The sequence below is a fragment of the Vulpes lagopus genome, chromosome 22 (genome assembly GCF_018345385.1).
Source record: "Vulpes lagopus strain Blue_001 chromosome 22, ASM1834538v1, whole genome shotgun sequence".
NCBI classification, from domain to species: Eukaryota; Metazoa; Chordata; class Mammalia; order Carnivora; family Canidae; genus Vulpes; species Vulpes lagopus.
Genome location: NC_054845.1, coordinates 25225859 through 25247273, shown reverse-complemented (window position 1 = coordinate 25247273; position 21415 = coordinate 25225859). Strand labels below are relative to the sequence as shown.

The 21415-nt window shown below is 35.1% G+C and overlaps 1 protein-coding gene across 8 annotated transcripts in view; it reads left to right on the top strand.

The window, feature by feature from the left end:
* The window catches only part of USP37 (ubiquitin specific peptidase 37), a 94766-nt gene that overhangs the window by 47792 nt on the left and 25559 nt on the right, over nucleotides 1–21415 (top strand). For 7 of the 8 annotated variants that reach the window (XM_041737064.1, XM_041737057.1, XM_041737060.1 and 4 more), the window contains 7 exons: nucleotides 6825–6956; nucleotides 7110–7233; nucleotides 7903–8093; nucleotides 13504–13621; nucleotides 14879–14958; nucleotides 17584–17748; nucleotides 19405–19470. In XM_041737064.1, the coding sequence (XP_041592998.1) occupies nucleotides 6825–6956; nucleotides 7110–7233; nucleotides 7903–8093; nucleotides 13504–13621; nucleotides 14879–14958; nucleotides 17584–17748; nucleotides 19405–19470 (876 nt within the window). The remainder of the gene's footprint in view (nucleotides 1–6824; nucleotides 6957–7109; nucleotides 7234–7902; nucleotides 8094–13503; nucleotides 13622–14878; nucleotides 14959–17583; nucleotides 17749–19404; nucleotides 19471–21415) is intronic. The other variant, XM_041737063.1, reaches the window with a different exon arrangement.

The window sequence follows — 21415 nt, the reverse complement described above, 5'->3', positions numbered from 1 at the left end:
ATATCATTTATGAATATTGATACAAGAAACCTTAAGTCAGATATTGGCATATTCCAGTACCATATTAATAATAAATTATGACTGAATGGACTTATACCAAGATTGCAAGGTATATTATAACTCACCATGTTAATATGTCTAAAGAGAAAATCATGATTTTTCTTTGTTGATATTGAAACAACCTTTGACAAAATTTAATACCGGTTTCTGCTAAAAACATTTGAAAACAGTAAGAATCAGTGTATACTTTCTTAAATTGATTAAACATATATCTTAGTTTTAAAACCGATATTTAGTCAAGAGGAAGTCAAGGGTGCCTGCTGTCTTGACTTCTATTTAATTTTGTATTGGAGGTATTAGTCAATGTAGTTAGACAAGAAAAGAGGAGGCGTAAGAATTAGAAACAAAAGACCTGGAAACCGTGATGAAATTGACTGAAAGCATTAGGCAGATAGCTGGATTGGAAATTAATATACAGAATAGTTTTGCATGTTAATAAAAATAATCAGGTGGAGATAATGAACAAAAGACCTCATTTATAATAACAAGAAAGATTATAGATATATAGATAGATTATGTATATATATACATATACATACATATACGTATGTTATATGTATGAAGAAATTTAACAATTGTTTAGGGACATGAGGCGCTTAGTGGTTGAGCATATGCCTTCGGCTCAGGGCGTGATCCTGGGGTCCTGGGATCGAGTCCCACATTGGGCTCCACCACACAGAGCCTGCTTCTCCCTCTGCCTGTGTGCCTTTCTCTCTGTGTCTCTCATGAATAAGTAAATAAAAATCTTAGGGAAAAAAAAAAAAACTATTTAAAACTAAATGAAGAAAGCTACAAAATACTTCAAAAAAATACAAAGTAAACTTAAATACATGTAAACCATGCATGTTCTTGGTGAGGATATCTTAGCATGGTCAAGCTATAGTTCTCCCTAGAATAATTTGTAAGTTTGATATGATCTCAATAAAAAGAACAAATAGTTTTTTTATGGAGATAGATCAGTTGATGTATTTGTGTGTGGTAGTTCATATGGAAAAATATACACAGAAAAATAGCTAGGCAAATACTAGGAAAAAATAGCTAGGGTGGAGAGAATAGCCCTCTATATTAGAAATGCTGTAAAATCAATGTAATTAAGATAGCTTAGTACTGATACATGAATAGACACAGGTTAGTGGAACAGAACAGAAAGTCCAGGGACAAAGAAGGTTTTTTTTTTTTTAAATAAATGAAGTTGGATTATCTATATAGCTATTTTGAAAAAAAAAATACAGTTAGATTCATCTCTCAACTGTACACAAAAATAAATTACAAATTAATTAGGGCCCTAAATTTTTTTTTAAGATTTATTTATTCATGAGAGACACACAGAGAGAGGCAGAGACACAGGCAGAGGGAGAAGCAGGCTCCATGCAGGGAGCCCCACGTGGGACTCGATCCTGGGACTCCAGGATCACACCCTGGGCTGACAGCAGTGCTAAACCGCTAAGCCGGGGATCCCTGGGTGGCGCAGTGGTTTAGCGCCTGCCTTTGGCCTAGGGCGCGATCCTGGAGACCCGGGATCGAATCCCACGTTGGGCTCCCAGTGCATGGAGCCTGCTTCTCCCTCTGCCTATGTCTCTGCCTCTCTCTCTCTCTCTCTCACAGTCTGTGTGACTCTCATAAATAAAAAATAAAAAATTTAAAAAAAATAAAATAAGATAAAATAAACCGCTAAGCCACCGGGGCTGCCCAGGGTCCTAAATTTTAAAAATGGAACTTTAAATACTAGAACCTTGGAGTAAATTTCTCTATAATCCTGGTATAGGGAAATGCTTTGTAACTATGACTCAAAATCAGGATTCAATAAAAGATTGATAAATTTGTGTACATAAAAATTATGTTTTTAATGACCAAAAACATAAACTAAGAAAATTTGGGAGCAAATCTTTGTAGCATGTATCATAAATATAGTGCTGATTTCTCTAAAATACAAAGAAGTTTAAAAATTGACAGAGGAAGAAGATATCCGGTAAAGTGGTAGAGCTCCAAGTGGTAGAGCTCTGTCATCTATTCACAGAAATATTGACAACTCAAGCAAACTATCAGAATCAACTTTGTCAGAACTCTGGAAAACAGGTTCACAACAACCAAGCAAATACTAAGTCAAGAAAAAGGCAATTTTGAAGTAATAGGAAATTGGGACATTTTAAAACCTTTGTGTATGGTGGAAAATTTTGAAAAACATGCACATGCCTAGGATTCATGCTCAGGTAAAACCTTAGAAGTCATGAAACTTTCACTTCTGTCTAATCTGTAGACTCAGTGCAAGCAGAACTTGAAGGCTAAGGCAGTTTATACTTGATGTAAATAAGCACCCAAGGAGTGAGTGCTCCAGCACAATGCCAGTCTTCAAAGTCTGGGAGAAGTTTTTTCTTTTTGTTGTTTTTCTGTTACTTTTTTCCTTCCTCTTCCTTCTCCTTTTTTTTTTCCCCCTCCCGTTCTCTCTCTCTCTCCTCCTGGTGTTCAAAGAAATCTGTCAAAACATTAGCTAAATACAAGTCAAAGGAACAGAGACTTCGGAGACCACACACGACAAATAACAACAGACTACAAAATGAGTTCCGAAAACTCACTAAACTCATAGCTACGGCAGACAACAAAAAATTCTGGGGAGAGAGAAGAATCTGTTTTCCGTAGTTACCATATTATATTCAAAGTATTCAGCTTTCAGTATAAAACTTAAAAACACGCAGAGAAACAAAATATAGCCCATTGGTAGGAGATATTAAACTCTTCCTAAGGAAGTATAGACATTAGACTCAATAGACAAATTTAGTTACTTTTTATTTTTTTAGAGAGAGTGAGTGTATGCATGTGCAAGCAGAGAGGAGAGGTTATGAGAGAATCTTAAGCAGGCTCCACACCCAGCATGAAGCCTGATGCAAGGCTTTATCTCATGACCCTGAGTTCATGACCTGAGCAGAAATCAGGAGTCAGACCCTTAACTGAGCCACACGGGTGCTCCTATAGACAGAATATTTAAAGAAACTGCAAGTAGAAAAACACTTGTAAAATAATAGCTGAAGATCATTAATATTTCACTTTCAATAATGGATAGAATGTATGGACAGAAAAATCAATAAGGAAACATAGGACTTGACCAATACTATAAACTGCCTAGCTCTTATGGACGTAGATAGAACACTCCACCCAACAACAGCATAACACATTCTTCTCAAATGCACATGAAACATTCTCTAGGAGAGATCATATGCTAGGCTACAAAATAAGTCTCTGTTTTAAAGGTTTGAAACCATCTAAAGGATCTTCTTGAACCACAGTAGAATGAAGCTGGAAATCAGTTATAAATGGAAAACTGGAAATATGTAGAAATTAAGTAAACACACTCTTAACCAATGAAGTCAAAGAAGAAATCACAAGGGAAATTTAAAAATACTTATAGATGAATTAATGCTCTAGCAGGATACCAGAATTGATGGGTTACAGCAACAGAGGGAAATTTATAGCAGGTAAAACCTACATTAGTAAATAAGTGAGGTTGTGAAGAAGTTAGAACCTTTGTACTTTGGTGATGGGATTGAGTGCCACATCAGGCTCTCTATAGGGAACCTGCTTCTCCCTCTGCCTATATCTCTGCACCTCTCTCTGTGTCTCTCATGAATAAATAATTTTTTTAAATGGTTAAATGGTAAGTTTTATGTGTATTTTATCATGATTTTGTAAAAAATGACCTCAAGTGAAAAATCTAACTTTACACCTTAAGGAACTAGAATAAGAAGAGCAAACTAAACCCAAAGGTAGCAGAAGGAAGGGAACAATAAAGATGAGAGAAGAGATAAAATAGAGACTAGAACAACAAGAGAAAATTAATAAAACCTAAAGTCAATTCTTTGAAAAATCAACAAACCTTTATCTGACAAAAAGAGAAGACTAACATAACTAAAATCAGAAACGCAAGTGAGTATATTACTATTACCAACCTTATCAAAATAAAAAGGATTTTAAGACAATACTATGATTTTACCATCAAATTAGATAACTAGATGAAATGGGCAGATTTCTAGAAATAAGGGAGAATTGTGAAGCTCTGAAAAAGAAAGTGGAAAAAGTTGAAGGTATGTGAACTCAAAGCCAAAATGAGATATCATTTTACACCCACTAAGGTGGCTATAATTTTAAAAAAGAAACCTGAGAATAACAAAGTATGTGTTTAGGTTTTTAAAAAGTCACTCCAAAAAAAAAAAAAAAGTCACTCCAAAGTATACACTATACATTCTGTATTTTGTTTTTTATGAAAAAAGAAGAAATAAGAAAATGCACATTTGCTTATATGTATACATAAAATATTTAAAATGTATAAAATATACTATATTTAATATTTTTATTTAAATTAGAGTATAATACACAGTATTTGAATATAAATTTTATGTATTACATATATAAATACTTCTTATATTTTAAGTTTCTGTGTCTTCAAGTTCACTAGTATTTCCTTCAGTATCTAATCTGCTAGATTAGATTAGAATAAGATTACTCATTCATTTTTTTTTTTTAATTTTATTTATTTATTCATGAAAGACACAGAGAGAGGCAGAGACATAGGCAGAGGGAGAAGCAGGCTGCATGCAGGAAGCCCGATTTGGGACTCAATCCCGGGACTCTGGGATCATGCTGAGCCAAAGGCAGACACTCAAGCGCTGAGCCACCCAGGTGTCCCTAGTAATCTCATTCAATGATATTTTCACCTGTTGTGTTTTCCATCTCTAAAATTAATCTAGAGTTCTTTTATATCTTGTTTCTTTCATCTTAGGTCTATGTTTTTCTTTGTACCTGTGATCATATGAAGCATGTTAGCTGATTTTTTTTTAAGATTTATTTATCATTTATCACACAGGCAGAGATGTAGAGGGAGAAGCAGGCTCCCCATTGGGAGCCTGATGTGGAACTTGATCCCAGGACCCCAGGATCATGGCACTGAGCTACCCAGGCATCCCTGTAATAGCTGTTTTAAATCTGTAATTGGGTTTGATTATTCTGAGACTTGTGTTTAAGCTCTTTGGTGTCAGATCTATTCTAAGACTAATTTAATGCCTTTCCTAAAGCATGGCTCCTCTGGGATTTCTAATAATGTCCTCTGAGTTCACCTAGATCTCTCCACTCTGGTGGGAACTCAAACAGTTTTGGGTTCTACATAAGCTCCGGGAATTATTCTGCTAGTAGCTCCCCAATAGTTATTCTTTTCCTTGAAGTTCTTGCCTCGTATCACAGGGTTTTACCCTAAGCTTACACAGGTTCATATTCAGCCAAATGCTCAACAGACTGCATATTTCTGGAGCTCTTCCTTTGCATAGCTCCCTCCTCTCAGGTACTCTGTCCCAGAAATTTTAGCGACCTCAGTCTATCAAACTCCAGTTTCTTTCAACTCAGCATGATTTCTGGGCTCTGTTTGACTACCCCTCCCTGGACTGCAGTTTACAAATTGCCTGTAGCCAGAAACCCTCTGTAATGGTAGGACTCACACTGTTTGTTTCCCTTCTCTTAAGGATCACAGATTCTCACTGCCTATTCAATATTTTATCCATTTTTTCGTTGTTTGTGGCAGTAGGATAACTCCAGACCCTGATTTTCTCATAGTCTGATGTGTAAGTTCTCCAAGGTATTGGAGACTTGGAGACTCTCCAAGGTTTTGAATTGACATCACCAGTGATTAGCACAAGAATATCATGTACCTCTGAATGTGATACCCTTGGAAGGACACAGTATCACTAGGTGTCACTCTGCTTTTCCAGCCTGGACTGAATTTCATCATGAAGAAATAGCAAACCCAACATGAGGAACAGTCCATTAAAAAATAGTTGTGGGGGTAAGGGAGGTTGTATTCTTCAGAAATGGCAGTGTCACAAAAGAGAAAGCTGAAGAAGTATTCCAGATTTAAAAAAAAAAACACAAAAACAACTAAATGCATTATGCTATTCTGGACTGAATCTTGTGCTTAAGCATGAGTGTGTATGCTATGAAGAACATTATTGAGTCAATTGACAAAATTGGGTTAAAGTATGTTAGATAAAGAGGATGTCAGCATTAAATTTTATAATGCTGGTAACTGATTATATAAGAGAATCTTCTTGTTCTTGTGAAATACATACTGAAGTATAGGGCTAAAGGGTTATTTATACAACTTACTCTCGCATGGTTCAGGAGAAATACAGAGATGCACCAAATGGTAAAGCATATAGTACAAAAGATTAACAATTGGTGTTAATTGAGAGTTATGTGATTCTTGAGAGTTTGGGAATGTTTCTAATAAAAATTTTTTTTTTAAATATGTGCTTTAGGAAAGTGTTTGGCAATACCCATTAAGTCTAAACACATATATCCTATGACCCAGCAGTTCCACTCTGGGCATACACTAAACAGAAATAAGTAAGGTATGTCTCAATGGAAAAATTAAGATTATAAATAAGAACAAATAGCTCTTTGGATAAGTCCCCAGTTCTTTTTAGCATTCCTTTGAAAATGTATAATTTTCCTTGTTATAATGCAGTGGTTTTCAAAGTATAGTCCCCAGACCAACAGAATCAACATCAGCTGAAATCGTGTTAGAAATGCAGTTTTGCACCCTCTCTTTCTAGACCTACGGTTTCTAAGTCAGGAACTGTAGTTGGGGCCCAGGGACCCAGCAATACATATTTTAATAAGTCCTCCATGTGATTCTGATGTGTGTTATACTGGTGATTCCCTACTTTAATGAACATATGTCAGGAACTTCAGTCTTCAAAAGTACTATTTTTTTTCATTTTCAGCTTCTCCAATTTGGGAAATACCTGCTATATGAATGCTATTTTACAATCTCTGTTTTCACTCCAATCATTTGCAAATGACTTGCTTAAGCAAGGTATCCCATGGAAGAAAATTCCCCTCAATGCTCTTATCAGGTAATTGTTAAATTCTTGCTAAGAAACCTTTTACCTTGTGTGCTATTGTTAACAGTCTTTAAAATATCATGCTAACCAAACTTATGTAAAACATCACTAAACAAAAAAAAAAAAACAAAAAAAAAACATCACTAAACTTTCTTGTTTTAACAGACGCTTTGCACACTTGCTTGTTAAGAAAGATATTTGTAATTCAGAGACCAAAAAAGATTTACTCAAGAAGGTTAAAAATGCCATTTCAGCTACAGCAGAAAGATTCTCTGGTTATATGCAGAATGTGAGTACTAATTGTTTTTAAACACTAGAGATAAGGGAAATTGAAATGATTTTAATGTATTATCTAATTTCTACTTTAAAATGAGATTTATGTACATATGTTCATCACAAGTTGAAAAACCTAAGGAATTATATAGTAAGATTTAATATGACTCTTCTGTGTGTTTTATCATATTTTAATAATATAGATACCGTTTGCCATTATAGGAACTTGGGCTATTTTAGCTTTTACAAAGGCTATTTTAGAAAAAATACTTTATCTTAAAGGACTGATTGATTTATGCATTCATGCCAATCCAACTGGTAGTTAAAAATATAAAAATCCGTCATTGTTTTTTTTTTTAAATTTTTATTTAAATTCAATTTAGTTAACTTATAGTGTTGTATGTATTAATAACACTATATGTTACATGTGTAATACAACATACAACACTGTACAATAATATAGTGTATATTAGCTTCAGAGGTAGAATTTAGTAATTCATCAGTTGCAGTGTCATTTGTTCTTATTCACAAATATGTTCCCCCAAATGGCTAGAGTAAATCTGACCTTTTTCCACATATGGTGCTGACCTCCAAGTGCTATAGTTGTATAAATCACAGTGTTTGGAAGCTATTCTTGTGACAGAAGGATTTTGATCTTATGATTAAAGATATTGTGCCTTCTTAGGATGCTCATGAATTTTTAAGTCAGTGCTTAGACCAGCTGAAAGAGGACATGGAGAAGTTAAATAAAACTTGGAAGACTGAACCTGTTCCTGGAGAAGAAAATTCACCAGATATTTCAGCCACCAGGGTGTACACTTGCCCTGTTATTACTAACTTGGAGTTTGAAGTTCAGCACTCCATCATCTGTAAAGCGTAAGTAGACTCTAAGAGAGCTCTTTGCCCTTTTAATTCTTTATAGTATGTGATTAAAATTTTTCTAGAAGGTTTTAGTTCTTCCTTTTTGTGTTGTAAAGACACAATAAATGCGTAGGTTCTACCAAATGTCTCCTTTCAGTGTCTTCATCTTCTATAAAAATGTTTTATAGGGTGAGAACTAAGGAAAACTTGACTGTTTTCTCATGTACTTTAGTGCTGACTAAACACTAAATTTTGATCTACAAGTTTGTTCTTATGGGTTTTTTTTTTTCTTTTAATCTCTGTGTGGAATAATGAGTACTTTGGAAATACTTTTTCCCTGAAAAGACTCTGCTCCTATTGCTTATTTTATTAAATCAAATTGTTTTTATTAAAAAATGGGTTTTTTTTTTACAAGATCAAAATTTGTTTTTAACTTTTGCAATCCTTTTTAATTTATTAATGTTTATATTGATTATTCGGACTTTCTATATTTAGTTAATTTCCATGCTCATTACCAAGACTTTTATACCATGCATTTCTTCTTTTTTTTTTTTAAAGATTTTTTTTATTTATTCATGAGAGACACAGAGGCAGAGACATAGGCAGAGAGAGAAGCAGGCTCCCTGCGGGGAACCTGATATGGGACCCGATCCCAGGACCAGGATCACACCCTGAGCCAAAGGCATAGATGCTCAACCGCTCAGCTACCCGGGCATCCCTAAACCGTGCATTTCACATCAAAAGGATCTGTTTTGATTAATTTTTCAGTTATTGTACTACATATCTAAAAATGTTTTTCTTAGAATGGAATTCTTCTGTTTAAATAAGAATTATTTTTGTGGCTTTCACATGAGTTAATACAGAATTATTGAATCGCATATAGCCTTTCCCCCTTAATATCTTACATACACTGTCTCATCATGTGCTATATTACTTTGTGACATTTGGGAGACCTGATTTTGTGAGTAATCTTTTTCTTCCTGAAAATCTGTGGTATTCTTTATTTTTGAAATTCACATTTTCACAAGTTTACATTTTAAAGTATTTTGTTTAATTTTGCCTTTAACATGATGGAGCTTTCTCATCTGAAAAATTTGGGATTTTCTTCACAAGAAAACTATTCTCTGAATATTGCTTCTCTTTCATTTATTTTTGAGAAATTTATTTAGAAATACTCAAAACCCATATATTGGCTCTCCATTGTGTCTTCCATATTCTGTTTTTCTTAGACTGTTCATGAGGTCTCTTCCAGTTACAACATTCTAATAATTGTGACTAGGATTTTGAACATTCACGTGGATGCTATAAAAATAGTTTTTTTTTTTATCACTAGTGTGTGACATTTCTTGTCTTCATAATTTCGTCAGTCTTTTTATTAAAATTATTTTTACAAGAAAAAGTCCGGGTCTTTTTTTTTTTTTAATTTTTATTTATTTATGATAGTCACACAGAGAGAGAGAGAGGGGGCAGAGACACAGGCAGAGGGAGAAGCAGGCTCCATGCACCGGGAGCCCGATGTGGGACTCGATCCCGGGTCTCCAGGATCGCGCCCTGGGCCAAAGGCAGGTGCCAAACCGCTGCGCCACCCAGGGATCCCAAAAGTCCGGGTCTTATAAATATAGTCCATCTCCTTGTAAAAGCTAGAAAAGCCTACCAGTAGTTAATAATATGGTAGCCAATTATCTTTCCTTTTCTTCTAATGAACTTTCCAAACAAATTTGTTCAAGTTAGAGAAGCAAAGTTATTTAATTGTGATTGTATCATTTAATTGTGGGGGTGCCAACCAAATTTCTTTTGATAGGAAAATTTCAATGGCCTCTGACAGGAATAGCTATAGGCAGCACAAGAAGACAGAAGGCAACATCAAAGTAGTGGCTGCTGTACTGTTTCAACAGCATCAGTCAGGCACTCCACTTGTGTGGCACCCAGATGTTGGGTGTACATTTGAGGAGTATATGCACCATGCATGAAGTAACAAGTCTCGTGAAATGTACACACACCAGGTGGCCAGGCTGAGCAGTGGCCCAAGAGTGGCAAATATGGGAGGCAGCAAGGTTCTATGAGGCCACAGCAGCAGTGGTACAACTACCTCCTTAAAGGCCTTGCTTTAGTTGCTGTATTAGCAAGTTTAAGACATTTTGTTAAACACAAAATAGTTTTTGACTGAAGGAAGATTGCATACGCCTCAAATTATAATTTTCATTGTTTAGCCTCTGTCCCATCTCACTGTAGGGTTAGTTTGGCCAGTTTGCCAAATATACTTATTTTTTATTTTTATTATTTTTTTAAAGATTTTATTTATTTATCCATGAGAGACACAGAAAGAGAGGCAGAGACGCACAGGCAGAGGGAGGGGAAGGAGGCTTCATGCAAAGAGCCTGATGTTTGACTCAATCCCAGGACACAGGGATCAGGCCCTAAGCCAAAGGCAGACACTCAACCGCTGAGCATCCAGGTGTCCCTGTACTTATTTTTTAAAACTGTTATGGGTTGTTGTTGGTTTTTTTAAAGATTTTATTTAAGAGGAGGAGACAGAGAGTGAGTACAAGAGCGCAAGAGCAGGGGGAGAGGGAACCAGACTCCTGCTGAGCAGGGGGCTGATGTGGGGCTCAATCCCAGGACCCTGGGATCATGACCAGAGCCAAAGGCAGACAGTTAACCTACTGAGCCACCCAGGTGCCCTGAACTGTTCTAGTTTAAATGGACTTATTTTCAGTTAAATTATAAGGTGTTTCAGTATAATAATGTATTATTGAATATGAGGAATTCTCCATTCAAAGAACTTAAATTTTTTAAAAAACTTAAATTATCTAAAATTAAGTACTTAATATTTTCCATAAAACCTTCTGTAGTCTTTCCTATCTCAGTAATAACATTTTCATACTTAGAATTTATCAGCCCCAAAATGTGGTATATTTCTTAATTCTTTTTCTCTCATATCCCTACATCTTATATGTCAGGAAATCCTTTCAACTTTTCCTTCAGAGTACATCCAGAATCTGATCTCTTGCCACTATTCTGATCAAATCCACTATCATCTCTTGCCTGAAGCATTGGAATACCTTCTAAACTGGTCTCTGTGTTTCTATACTGTCTCTCTCTAGTCTTTTTAAAACACATTAGCCAGAGTGATCCATTTGAAGTGGAAGTAGTTTGGGTTAGCTTTCTCTTCATAACCTGTAAAATAAAAGCTGAAATTCTTACGGTAATGTGCAAAATCCCCTCTGATCTGTTTTTCAGCAGTCCCTCTTCCCCCAATTAACTCTGACTTCTGCTATCACTCTTTCCTCTTTCTCATTCTGTTCCTACCAAATTAGCTTCCTTGCTTTATTTTTTATTTTTTTTTCAAAAATGCTAGATCCTGGTACCTAAGGGCTTTTTTCACTTAGTGTTTCCTTTATCTCAAATTCTCTTTCCCCATATTCCGCTCTATATCTTTATGTAAAAGTCACTTGCTCAGTAAAAAGCCTTTTCTAGGCATTTTCCCTATTTAAATTCCAACCATCTACTCTGATCTTTTTTTTTTTTTTTCCGTTTCTCGCTTACCACTTTGACACACCATACATACTTCTTTTTTATTGTCTTTTTCTCCAGTATAGCTTTGTGCAGGGAGGTATTTTATTTTGGATTTGTTCATTGCTGTAACCTCAGTGCTACTAGAAGAGTTTCTGGCATTTGGGAGGTGTATTTAGTGATGCCTAAGAAATTGCCCAAATTTATCAGCTTAAAACAATATTTATTAACTCACAGTTCCGTGGGCCAGAAGTCTAGGCAGGGTGTGGCCAAGTTCTCTGCTCATGGTATCAGAAGACTGAAGTCAACGTGTTGCTTGTTCTCATCTGGCTCATTAAGGTTGTGGGCAGAATTTAGTTCCTTATGATTGTAGTACTGAAGTCCTCATTTTCTTGCAGGCTATTGGCTGCAACTACTCATTTCCTAAAGGCTGCCTGTAGTTTCATGCTATGTGGCTTTCATAGGCAGTTCACAGCAGGGCTCTTTGCTTTCTTTCAGGTCAGCAGTACATGTGTGACTTTGAATCCTTGATTTCCTCCTCTGGACCCAGATTTAAAAAGCTCAAGTGATTAAGTCTGACCCACTCAGATAATCTTTTTTTTTAATCAACTCAGCATTAAGATTAGTAACATTAATCATATCTGCAAAATCTTTGTCATGTAAAGTAACATCATGAGAGTGAAAGCTCATTTTGGTTACAAGTTCTCTTAAAGGGGATGGAATTATACAAAGGGCAAGGGTCATCTTAGAATTCTGCCTATTAGATAGAGACACTCAAATATTTGTTGAATAAAGAATATACTTTTATGGTCCCCTGTCTTCAACTATGGCAGTAGAGAACTGGGGCAAGAGATTGAATATTACTATAAATGCTGATACGCAGACAGAAGGAAGAACGTCAACTAAAGCTATTTAAAATTAAAAGAAATGAATTTGCTTCCAGATAAATACGGTGTTTCGATCTCTGAGCCCATTTTTTAAAATTCTATAGAAATATATCCAGTGGGATCCCTGGGTGGCGCAGCGGTTTAGCGCCTGCCTTTGGCCCAGGGCGTGATCCTGGAGACCCGGCAATCGAATCCCACGTCGGGCTCCTGGTGCATGGAGCCTGCTTCTCCCTCTGCCTATGTCTCTGCCCCTCTCTCTCTCTCTGTGTCTGTGTGTGACTATCATAAATAAAATTTTTAAAAAATTAAAAAATATATATCCAGTGATCAAACACCTCTGCTAATTTCACCAAAACACCTAGAATTTTTTTAAAGATTATTTTAGAAAGAGAATGCACATGTGGGGAGGGGTAGAAGGAGAGGAATAGGGAGAGACTCTCTCATCTCTTGATGTGGGGCTTGATCTCACGATCCTGAGATCGTGACCTGAGCTGAAACTAAGAGTTGGATGATTAACCAACTGAGACACCCAGGTGCCCCAAGAACACATAGGATTTTAAAAATTCTTATTTTCAATACAAAAAGGTGTTTTCGTTATTAAAACACAGTTACAGGCGCCTGGGTGGCTCAGTGGTTGAGCATCTGCCTTTGGCCCAGGGTGTGATCCTGGAGTCCCGGGATTGAGTCCCACGTCAGGCTCCCTGCATGGAACCTGCTTCTCCCTCTGCCTGTGTCTCTGCCTGTGTCTCTGCCTCTCTCTCTCTCTCTCTCTCTCTCTCTCTCTCTCTCTCTCTCTCTCTCTCTTTCTCTCTGTCTCATGAATAAATAAATAAAATCTTTTTTAAAAAAATAAATAAGCATGAGAAAAGTCTTAAAAGCTGTATATTGCTTATGCCTGGTCTTAGTCTGTCAGTACCTGCTAAGTTCTGTGCGAGAACAGTGTTTCTGAAGTATATTTGTATTTTATCTTGTATTGCACAGTTAAACTTCAAAATCCTTCCATTTGTCTTCTTTTATTCTTACAGATGTGGAGAGATTATTCCCAAAAGAGAACAGTTTAATGACCTCTCGATTGACCTTCCTCGAAGGAAAAAACCACTCCCTCCTCGTTCAATTCAAGATTCTCTTGATCTTTTCTTTAGAGTAAGTAAGATTTTTTGGTATTTTGAAAACCTAAATTCCATATATCATAGATAATTGTATTTGAAATTGGTTTCCTTAAGGCAGAGTGTCAACAAAATTGCTTGATGGGAAAATAAATGAGAAATATTTATAAATAACATTTAATTTTAAAAGCTTAATAAATGGAACTGCTAACTCATTGAAAAAGATTATTAATTGCTTAAGTAGATGATACATTAAACGTAATAGCAGGTATTTTAGACAACCTTAGGAGCAGTTATTTGTAAACAAATACTAACTTGAAGCCTGTGCTGAAATTTGGTGGTGTTGGTAAAAATTGGAGATTCTATCCAATTATGCCCCCAAAACTTGGTGGATATTTGCAACATTATATCACAGAAACATTTATCTACAGCTTTGGGTACACGTGACTCTTCCCTTTTGTTTCTAACAGGTTACATACATAATTGCATAATTGGACCTATTATGTAGCAGTCCTTACAACTGATGGAAATTTGCCAGGATCACCCTTTGTCTCTTTAATAGTGGTTCTTGTTTTATTGTAGCAAATGGGTAGGGTTGTCTTCCTAAGGTTAAAAAAAAAAAATCTGTTCTTTAAATGATGAACATCCAGCTCCACCCAAAGATAAATACTCTGCTTTTTGGTTTTGTTTTATTTTATCATTCCTTACTATTCCTGTTATTATAGAATTTGAAGCTTTTCCTGTGTATCTTTACTCCCCTTTTTTAAGGATTTCTTGTTTCAGTTTTCTCTAGGTAATGATATCCACCCCAAACTTTGGTCCTTTTAGAGCAGTTGTTCTTAGTGGGCTGTCACCAGAAGATTGAGTTCCATTATAAGAAAGGGGTAGAGTTACACCTAACAGACCAGGAACTCCGCCTAACCTGAAGGTGATCTTATCTCTGCTATGGCCAAATGTTAAAATCTGGATATACTCTTGGCAGTGGTTCTTGTGCATCCATGGGGAAAAGGTTGAGAATCTGCTACTGCAGAGTCTAGTTGCTGTCATAAATTGAGATGTTTCCATGGTAAAAAAAGAAGTTAAGAAGTCTGAAATAGGGCGTGATATTATAAGGTAACTGTTTTGAGGATTAGGTCTCAATTTAGTAAGGCTTGTGGCTCTAGACACAAAATTTAAACCGATTGAAGTTGTCATTGTACTGAACTAGTGTGACTAGAAAAGAGTATTTAGTATTTAATGGGTAATGCTGATTCAACTTCATGCTTCTTTATTTTTCCTTCTTGTCTTTTTACAGGCAGAAGAACTTGAGTATTCCTGTGAGAAGTGCGGTGGGAAGTGTGCTCTTGTCAGGCACAAATTTAACAGGCTACCTAGGTAAAATTAATTGCTCTTCAGTTTTTCTTCTTTAAAGTACTGACATATTACTGAGTAAGTGAGGCTCATTAGAATGGATTGTTAAAGCAAAGCTGAGATATGAGGGGGTTAGGTTAGGATGCTCTTCTTGTATAAGAAAGGGAGAAGACTTGGAATGCTGGAGAAGAGTAGTCACTTGAGCCTCCTTGGAAGATGGCAAGAAGAGGATGCAGCTGGTGAGATTTTGGAACAATGGTAGGGACTAGGTAGTAGATTTTTAATTTGGCGATTATGACATTCACTTATAATTTGCAATTTGGTTATGTGCTAGTCTCCTCTTATCCCAAACCTTCAGTAAAAATCTGCCACAAACACATATATGTGTGTGCATGAAAAAAAAAAACAAGAAGAGTAATTTTCTGCAGGTTTTTTTGTTGTTTTGCATTCCTTTATTCAAAGGATCCTGTAAGTTAGTGAGTTTCTTGTAATCAAAACAATTCTGAATTAGGACTGAAATTTACTTATATTAGTTCTGTGTAAACATACATTAAACTAATGAGACAAAGTATGATGTGATTATAGTGCAGCTTTTAGTTCTTTCCAAGAATAGATCTCAACCACAAACAAGGTTGTTATTATTAAGTATTTATGTGGCACTTTGCCTGCAGAGTGCTTTACTTTCTTTTATTAGCTTCACTTTTCTGTAAGTAGAGTTTCTGGAACCTAGCCCCTAGAGACTAGTTTTTTTTACATTCCATAATCTCCTTTCTAGAAAATGAATTTCTTTTAAAAAAAAAAATGACTTTCTAAATCATAGCAGTATTACTATGTTGACCATTTTTTTACTCAAGAAACATTCTTTCCTATTTCTGTTTTGAGGCAGGAGATGCGGGAGACAAACCTTAAGGCAAAGGATTGATTGTGACCAGCTATCATTAACTAAGGAAAGCAGTGTACAATTTGAAATACTTGTTTGACCTGGCAAGCTGAATGTCTATTCCTTTTTCCAGTGTCTAGTTATTTGTTCTTTTAGTAGAAAAAAAAAAAAAATAGGGGAATTTTTTTCCTTGGTTTTCCTTTTTTTCTGGAAGATCACTTTTGTTATATATTTATTTATTCCAAACTTTAGAAGCCTTTGTATCATTTCAGTGTTAAAGCCAGTTTACCTTTATCCTTGAAGGGCCTGGTATCTTTATCAAATATGTTCAATTTTAGTTTACTTCATCTTTGTAGATAAGTGATTTTGATTGTCATCTCTCTGTTTCATATTACTGTTTATTTTGGTAGGATTATTTGAAAATTTAGTCAAAATATTTGCCATTAGTTTTAATCTCTTCATACCATTTGGATCCTTGTGTTCTTTCAGGTTGTAAATTTGAAGATTATGAGTTCTAGCATACTTTTTAAAGAAAAAATAGTAACTTTAATTTACAGTTTTTAATAGTTTGTGGCTTCTGTGATAAATATACGTACGGTAAGAAAGGAAATAGTTTTCCATAAAACGACATTATTTTGCCTAGAATTGAGATTTACTCCCATAAGAGTTCTGAAATTCAAATTTTAAAATGGTCTTGTGGGCTATGAAATATATTTAGTCCATCAAGCAGAGATTATGGTCTGTATCAGAGGTGAAAAGGTTGGCACAATAGTAACTAAAAAGAAGTGTTTCTATGGAGCTAAAAGCCTTTTCAGACCCACAAGCCCTATTTGCCATATAAATTTTATAGAACTTTTTATAAGCGGAGAAAACTTTTCTATTTCTTTCTTAGCTTTCTCCAGAGAAAGTGCTACACATTGAAATAGGAGGTCTTGTCAGGGATGCCTGGGTGGTTCAGTCAGTTAAGTGTCTGACTCTTGATCTCAGCTCAGGTCTTGATTACAGGATAATGAGTTCAAGCCCCCCAGGTTGGGCTCCATGCTGGGCATAGAGCCTACTAAAAAAAAAAAAAAAAAAAAAAACTTGTTAAAAATCATCTTGAAAAAATTAATGTTCACCATCAAACATAAGGACTATTTAATATTTTAATTAAATTACCACTAATGGTTACATAATACCTATTTTTTGGTAAATTATATAACATTGAAATAAATAATTAAATGATTTAACCCAATACCAACATTTTATTTTTTTAGATTTTTTAAATAAAGATTTGTTTATTTATTTATTTTAGAGAGAGAATGACAAAGGGGAGCACAGAGGGATAGGGAGAGAAAAACTAAGCAGACTCTGTGCTGAGTACAGAGTCCAATGCAGGGCTCAGTCTCATGACCCAGAGATTATGACGTGAGCCAAAACCAAGAGTCAGACAGTCAACGGACTGTATTACCCAGGTGCCCCCCAGGACCAACATTTTAAAAGAAAATGTGTTGTATTTGGTATTTTGTTGTTTGTATGTTTTTTCTGGTAACATTATAAATATTTTACCCAATATCCACCTAATGCCCATGTTTTATTTTTATTTATATTCTTAGTACCTAGCACATGGCAAATATTCAATAACTGTTCTTGAAGGATCTTTCGTTTAGCCGAATGTATTCTTTAAGTCAAAAGCTATCTAACATGGTTAGTTACAGTGATCTCTTTTCATCTGTAAGAGAGCTAGCTCTGTTATGTATGAACTAGTAATGTCATCTCCTGTTTTTCAGGATACTCATTCTTCATTTGAAACGGTATAGCTTCAATGTCACTCTCTCACTTAACAACAAGATTGGGCAGCAGGTCATCATTCCAAGATATCTGACCCTATCCTCTCATTGCACTGAAAATACAAAACCACCCTTCACCCTTGGTTGGAGTGCACATATGGCAATGTAAGTCCTTGAGAGAGAATTTCTTTACCTTCCCTTTTGAAGTAGAAAGGCTTTAGTACCTGTTTGAAACGATAATTGAACTAGATAATATGACTCTCAGGTAAAAAAATCAGCCCAAGCAGAAGATTTTATTTTGATTTATTTTGGGATTTTGTGCCAAATTACTGCCTGATGGAAATAATTAAATAAAATACTTAAAACAAAATTTTTCCATTGTACATTAATTGCTTTTCATAATAAGCTACCTTTTTAGACAGTGCTCTTAGTCTTATAGATAACTAGAAGACAACTTTATACATTTTGGGACTATAAATCTGATTTGGATATTCATAAGAATCACCTGAACACTAAAAAAATACCAATTCCTGTGTTGTTTCCCTAGCAGTTCTGTTTCAGTAGATATGAGATAGGGCTTAAGAATAAGCATTTTTTAAAATACCTTTGCTAACTCTTTGGGTTATACAAATTTGAGAAACAGTTTACTAAATTTTATCTAGTGCCCCCAAAATTGCTTGTCTCTTCCTAAATGTATTATCAGTAATATGAATGAAGAACTTCTAAGGCTCCAAGAAATTTTTCTGTGAGAAAAGAAGTAATCTTTACATTTGATTTTGCTTCATCATGTATGCTGGGAAAACCTTAGGACTTCTCTGAATGTTGCTCTTTCTTGCATTATTCTTGTTGCATTATTTTGAAGCCATGGATTACAGTTTTTTACTTGAACTCTAATTTGGTAAAACCATAAAGTTCTCCAACTTTAGAAGTGGAAAGGATCTTAGAGATTTTGCCTAAATTTTTAGTTTTAGAGAGAAGATCCAAGATTAAGTGATTTTTCTTAAGGTCGTGCAGTTAGTAACTGAAAGAGCCTGGTCTCTTGGCTAAAGTAGAATCATAGACCTTTCAGAAAGTGAATGAACATTTGCTAACACAAATTGGTGCAGTTTTATAAAATGTATTTCCCTTGGACTAATGAAATAAATACTACGTTATATAAGTTTGCACTAAAGGCATTGGTGGGTCTGCTTATTAATAAAGACATTTTCCCCAGAGTCTTAGTGTTTCTGGGTTTTCTCTCAAGGCCTTTCTTCAGAATAGATGATTTGCTTAATGCAAACTGCCCTCTGCTGGTGGAACTGTTATTCTTTGTGACCATCAGTGTAGGCGATTCATGATCACAGGCCTGAGACCAGGCTATATGACTCCACATTGGAATGGCTTGAAGACTTTGGAGAAGTTCTTTGACCTGTCTGTAGGGGAAATAATAGGATGGTGTGAACATTAAATGAGGTAATACACATGAGCTCTTACTCTAGTGTCGGATAGCTAGTAAGTCCTCAATAAATGAGAGCTATTATTACTCTATTGTTTAAAAGTAAAGCACCGAGATGAGATCATTTTTCCCAAGTTGTTCTTTTCATATGCATTACCTTTGACTTCATTTCCAATGCTGTTTATTTAGATCATTGGATCAGGAAAAGCCTACAGATGGTATTTTGTTTTCTCTTTTGGCCTCTACTGCTAGTATTAGTATTATACTTATTTGCTTTTCAAAAGGATATATAAGGAACTATAGTAGGGAATAATTCATTTTATAGTTAAATATATATTTTTAATAATGTAATTATATACATTATATATTTTCTAATTTTCTGATAGTTCTAGACCATTGAAAGCTTCTCAAATGGTGAATTCCTGCATCACCAGCCCTTCTACACCTTCAAAGTGAGTTATATTTCTTGTGTACCCAAAATTTGTATTTTTAAGGATTTGGCTTACCCTGATTTCCAAGATTATGCCCTTCCCTTTTCTTTGTTTTTCTTTGCATGATAACTGCTCTGTATTACTATACTTTGTAATTTTCCTGAATCTGCTTTAAACTATAACCTAGGGTATAACAAATCTTTAACAGTGAAGCACATTCAGGTGATCCTCTCAAAATTCTGTTTTTAAACTTAAGTCATCTGTTAATATGTAATATTTTAATCCTACAAGTGTAGAAATTGATGACAAGGGATTTTAAGGATTGAAGGGATAAAATAGCCACTGTTGGTATAAAGCACTGTTCCTCAAAGGTACACTTGGGGATCCCAAAATATCTTTTTCACCTGTTGCTAATCAGTCTGGGACTTCCTGTCTTAGACACTGAACTGGAGCAATTCTGAAAGGGAACAAGAAAACAAACACACAATGAACTGTAGCTATTCTACAAATGTTTTATATTTTTTACTTAAGATGGAAGTTTGTCCAAGAAAAGGAAGCAAATACTTTTTTTTTTAAATATATCTCCTCTATGATTTAACTAGAACCACAGTTCCTGATTAAATAATTCTAAATGACTTGGCTGTCATTTATCTTTCAAATTAGTTTTTCTGAAAATTTGATGTCCCAAAGTACTTTTAGAAAAGAGACACTTCTGTTGTTTAAGGGCTTTGGGGGGCTTATATAACCATAAAATGACATTTGGGAACTGCTATTTTCTTTTCCTCCTGTTAATTATTTTTCAGTGCAATTAAAACCAGATGACTAACATGACTAGAAATCTGAAATGGTACCGATATGAATACTCTTGCCCGTTCTCAAGATACAAATGAGCAATACCACTTGGCTGCTTAGAAAGTGAGCAAGTGATGCATTTACAGGATGAATATTTTTCCTTACTACAGGCAAGCTGCCTTCTGTGAATATAGTAATTATTAATGGAATGCACTCTTTATGTACCAAATCACTATAGTTTCAAGAAGGAGATGGTTTCATTGGGCATCATTATATTTGGCATGGTCATCTGTTCTCCAGGGTCTACTAGTATGAGAATTTGAGAGTTGGTCAATAAAGGATAATTAGGCCCTAGAAGACCTGTCATGCCGATCAAACTTAAAAGAGGCTGAGTTATGAACAAGAATACCATTGGTTCTTTTATAATGTCCTTTGTCACATTTGACCCTGGTACATTAGTAGCCAGGTGTCACCCTCCTTCAGCAAAGTATTTACATGGATAAACAAATTAATACATTCAGTTTTGCTTGGTGAGTGTGAAATCAGAAATGAGGAATTAAGATGGCTAATTGGCTATTTCTAAGTTATACTAAAAACACTTTGAACACATAATGGGAGGCTATTCGAGTGTATAGGCTGGAGTGCAGTGATATCCTGGGTACTCTCAGCCACAGACTATGTTTGGGCTTATCACTGACCACTTGCCTCTTTTCTTTGATCTACATTGCTATGCAATCCTCCTGGTTTCCATTGTGGCCTCTTATTTCTTGGTGCCATCATTCTATATGTTTATTTATAGTTTTTACATTTAGGTTAATTGCATTTTTCCAATTTCCATTTTGCTTTTTTTTTTTTTAGTATAGTATATGAATTTACGTTAACCTCCATCAAAGAAAGTTCATGCTCTTTGACCTTTACCACTTTTTCTTTTAGTTTATTTTCAGCTCACTTAGACAATGCAGTAACACGTTACTTATCTGGTATCATTGAAGATGATATTTGATATTTCATATACAAATTTTTATGTAGCTGAAGCTTGCTTTTTTAAGCATTAATCTTTAAAATGTTTAACCATTTCAGGTGGTTATATACTCTATAACCTTACAGAATACCTACCCTATATTCTTAAAAAAAATACATTGAAGATAATTTAAATATATTTTAGTGACTTAAC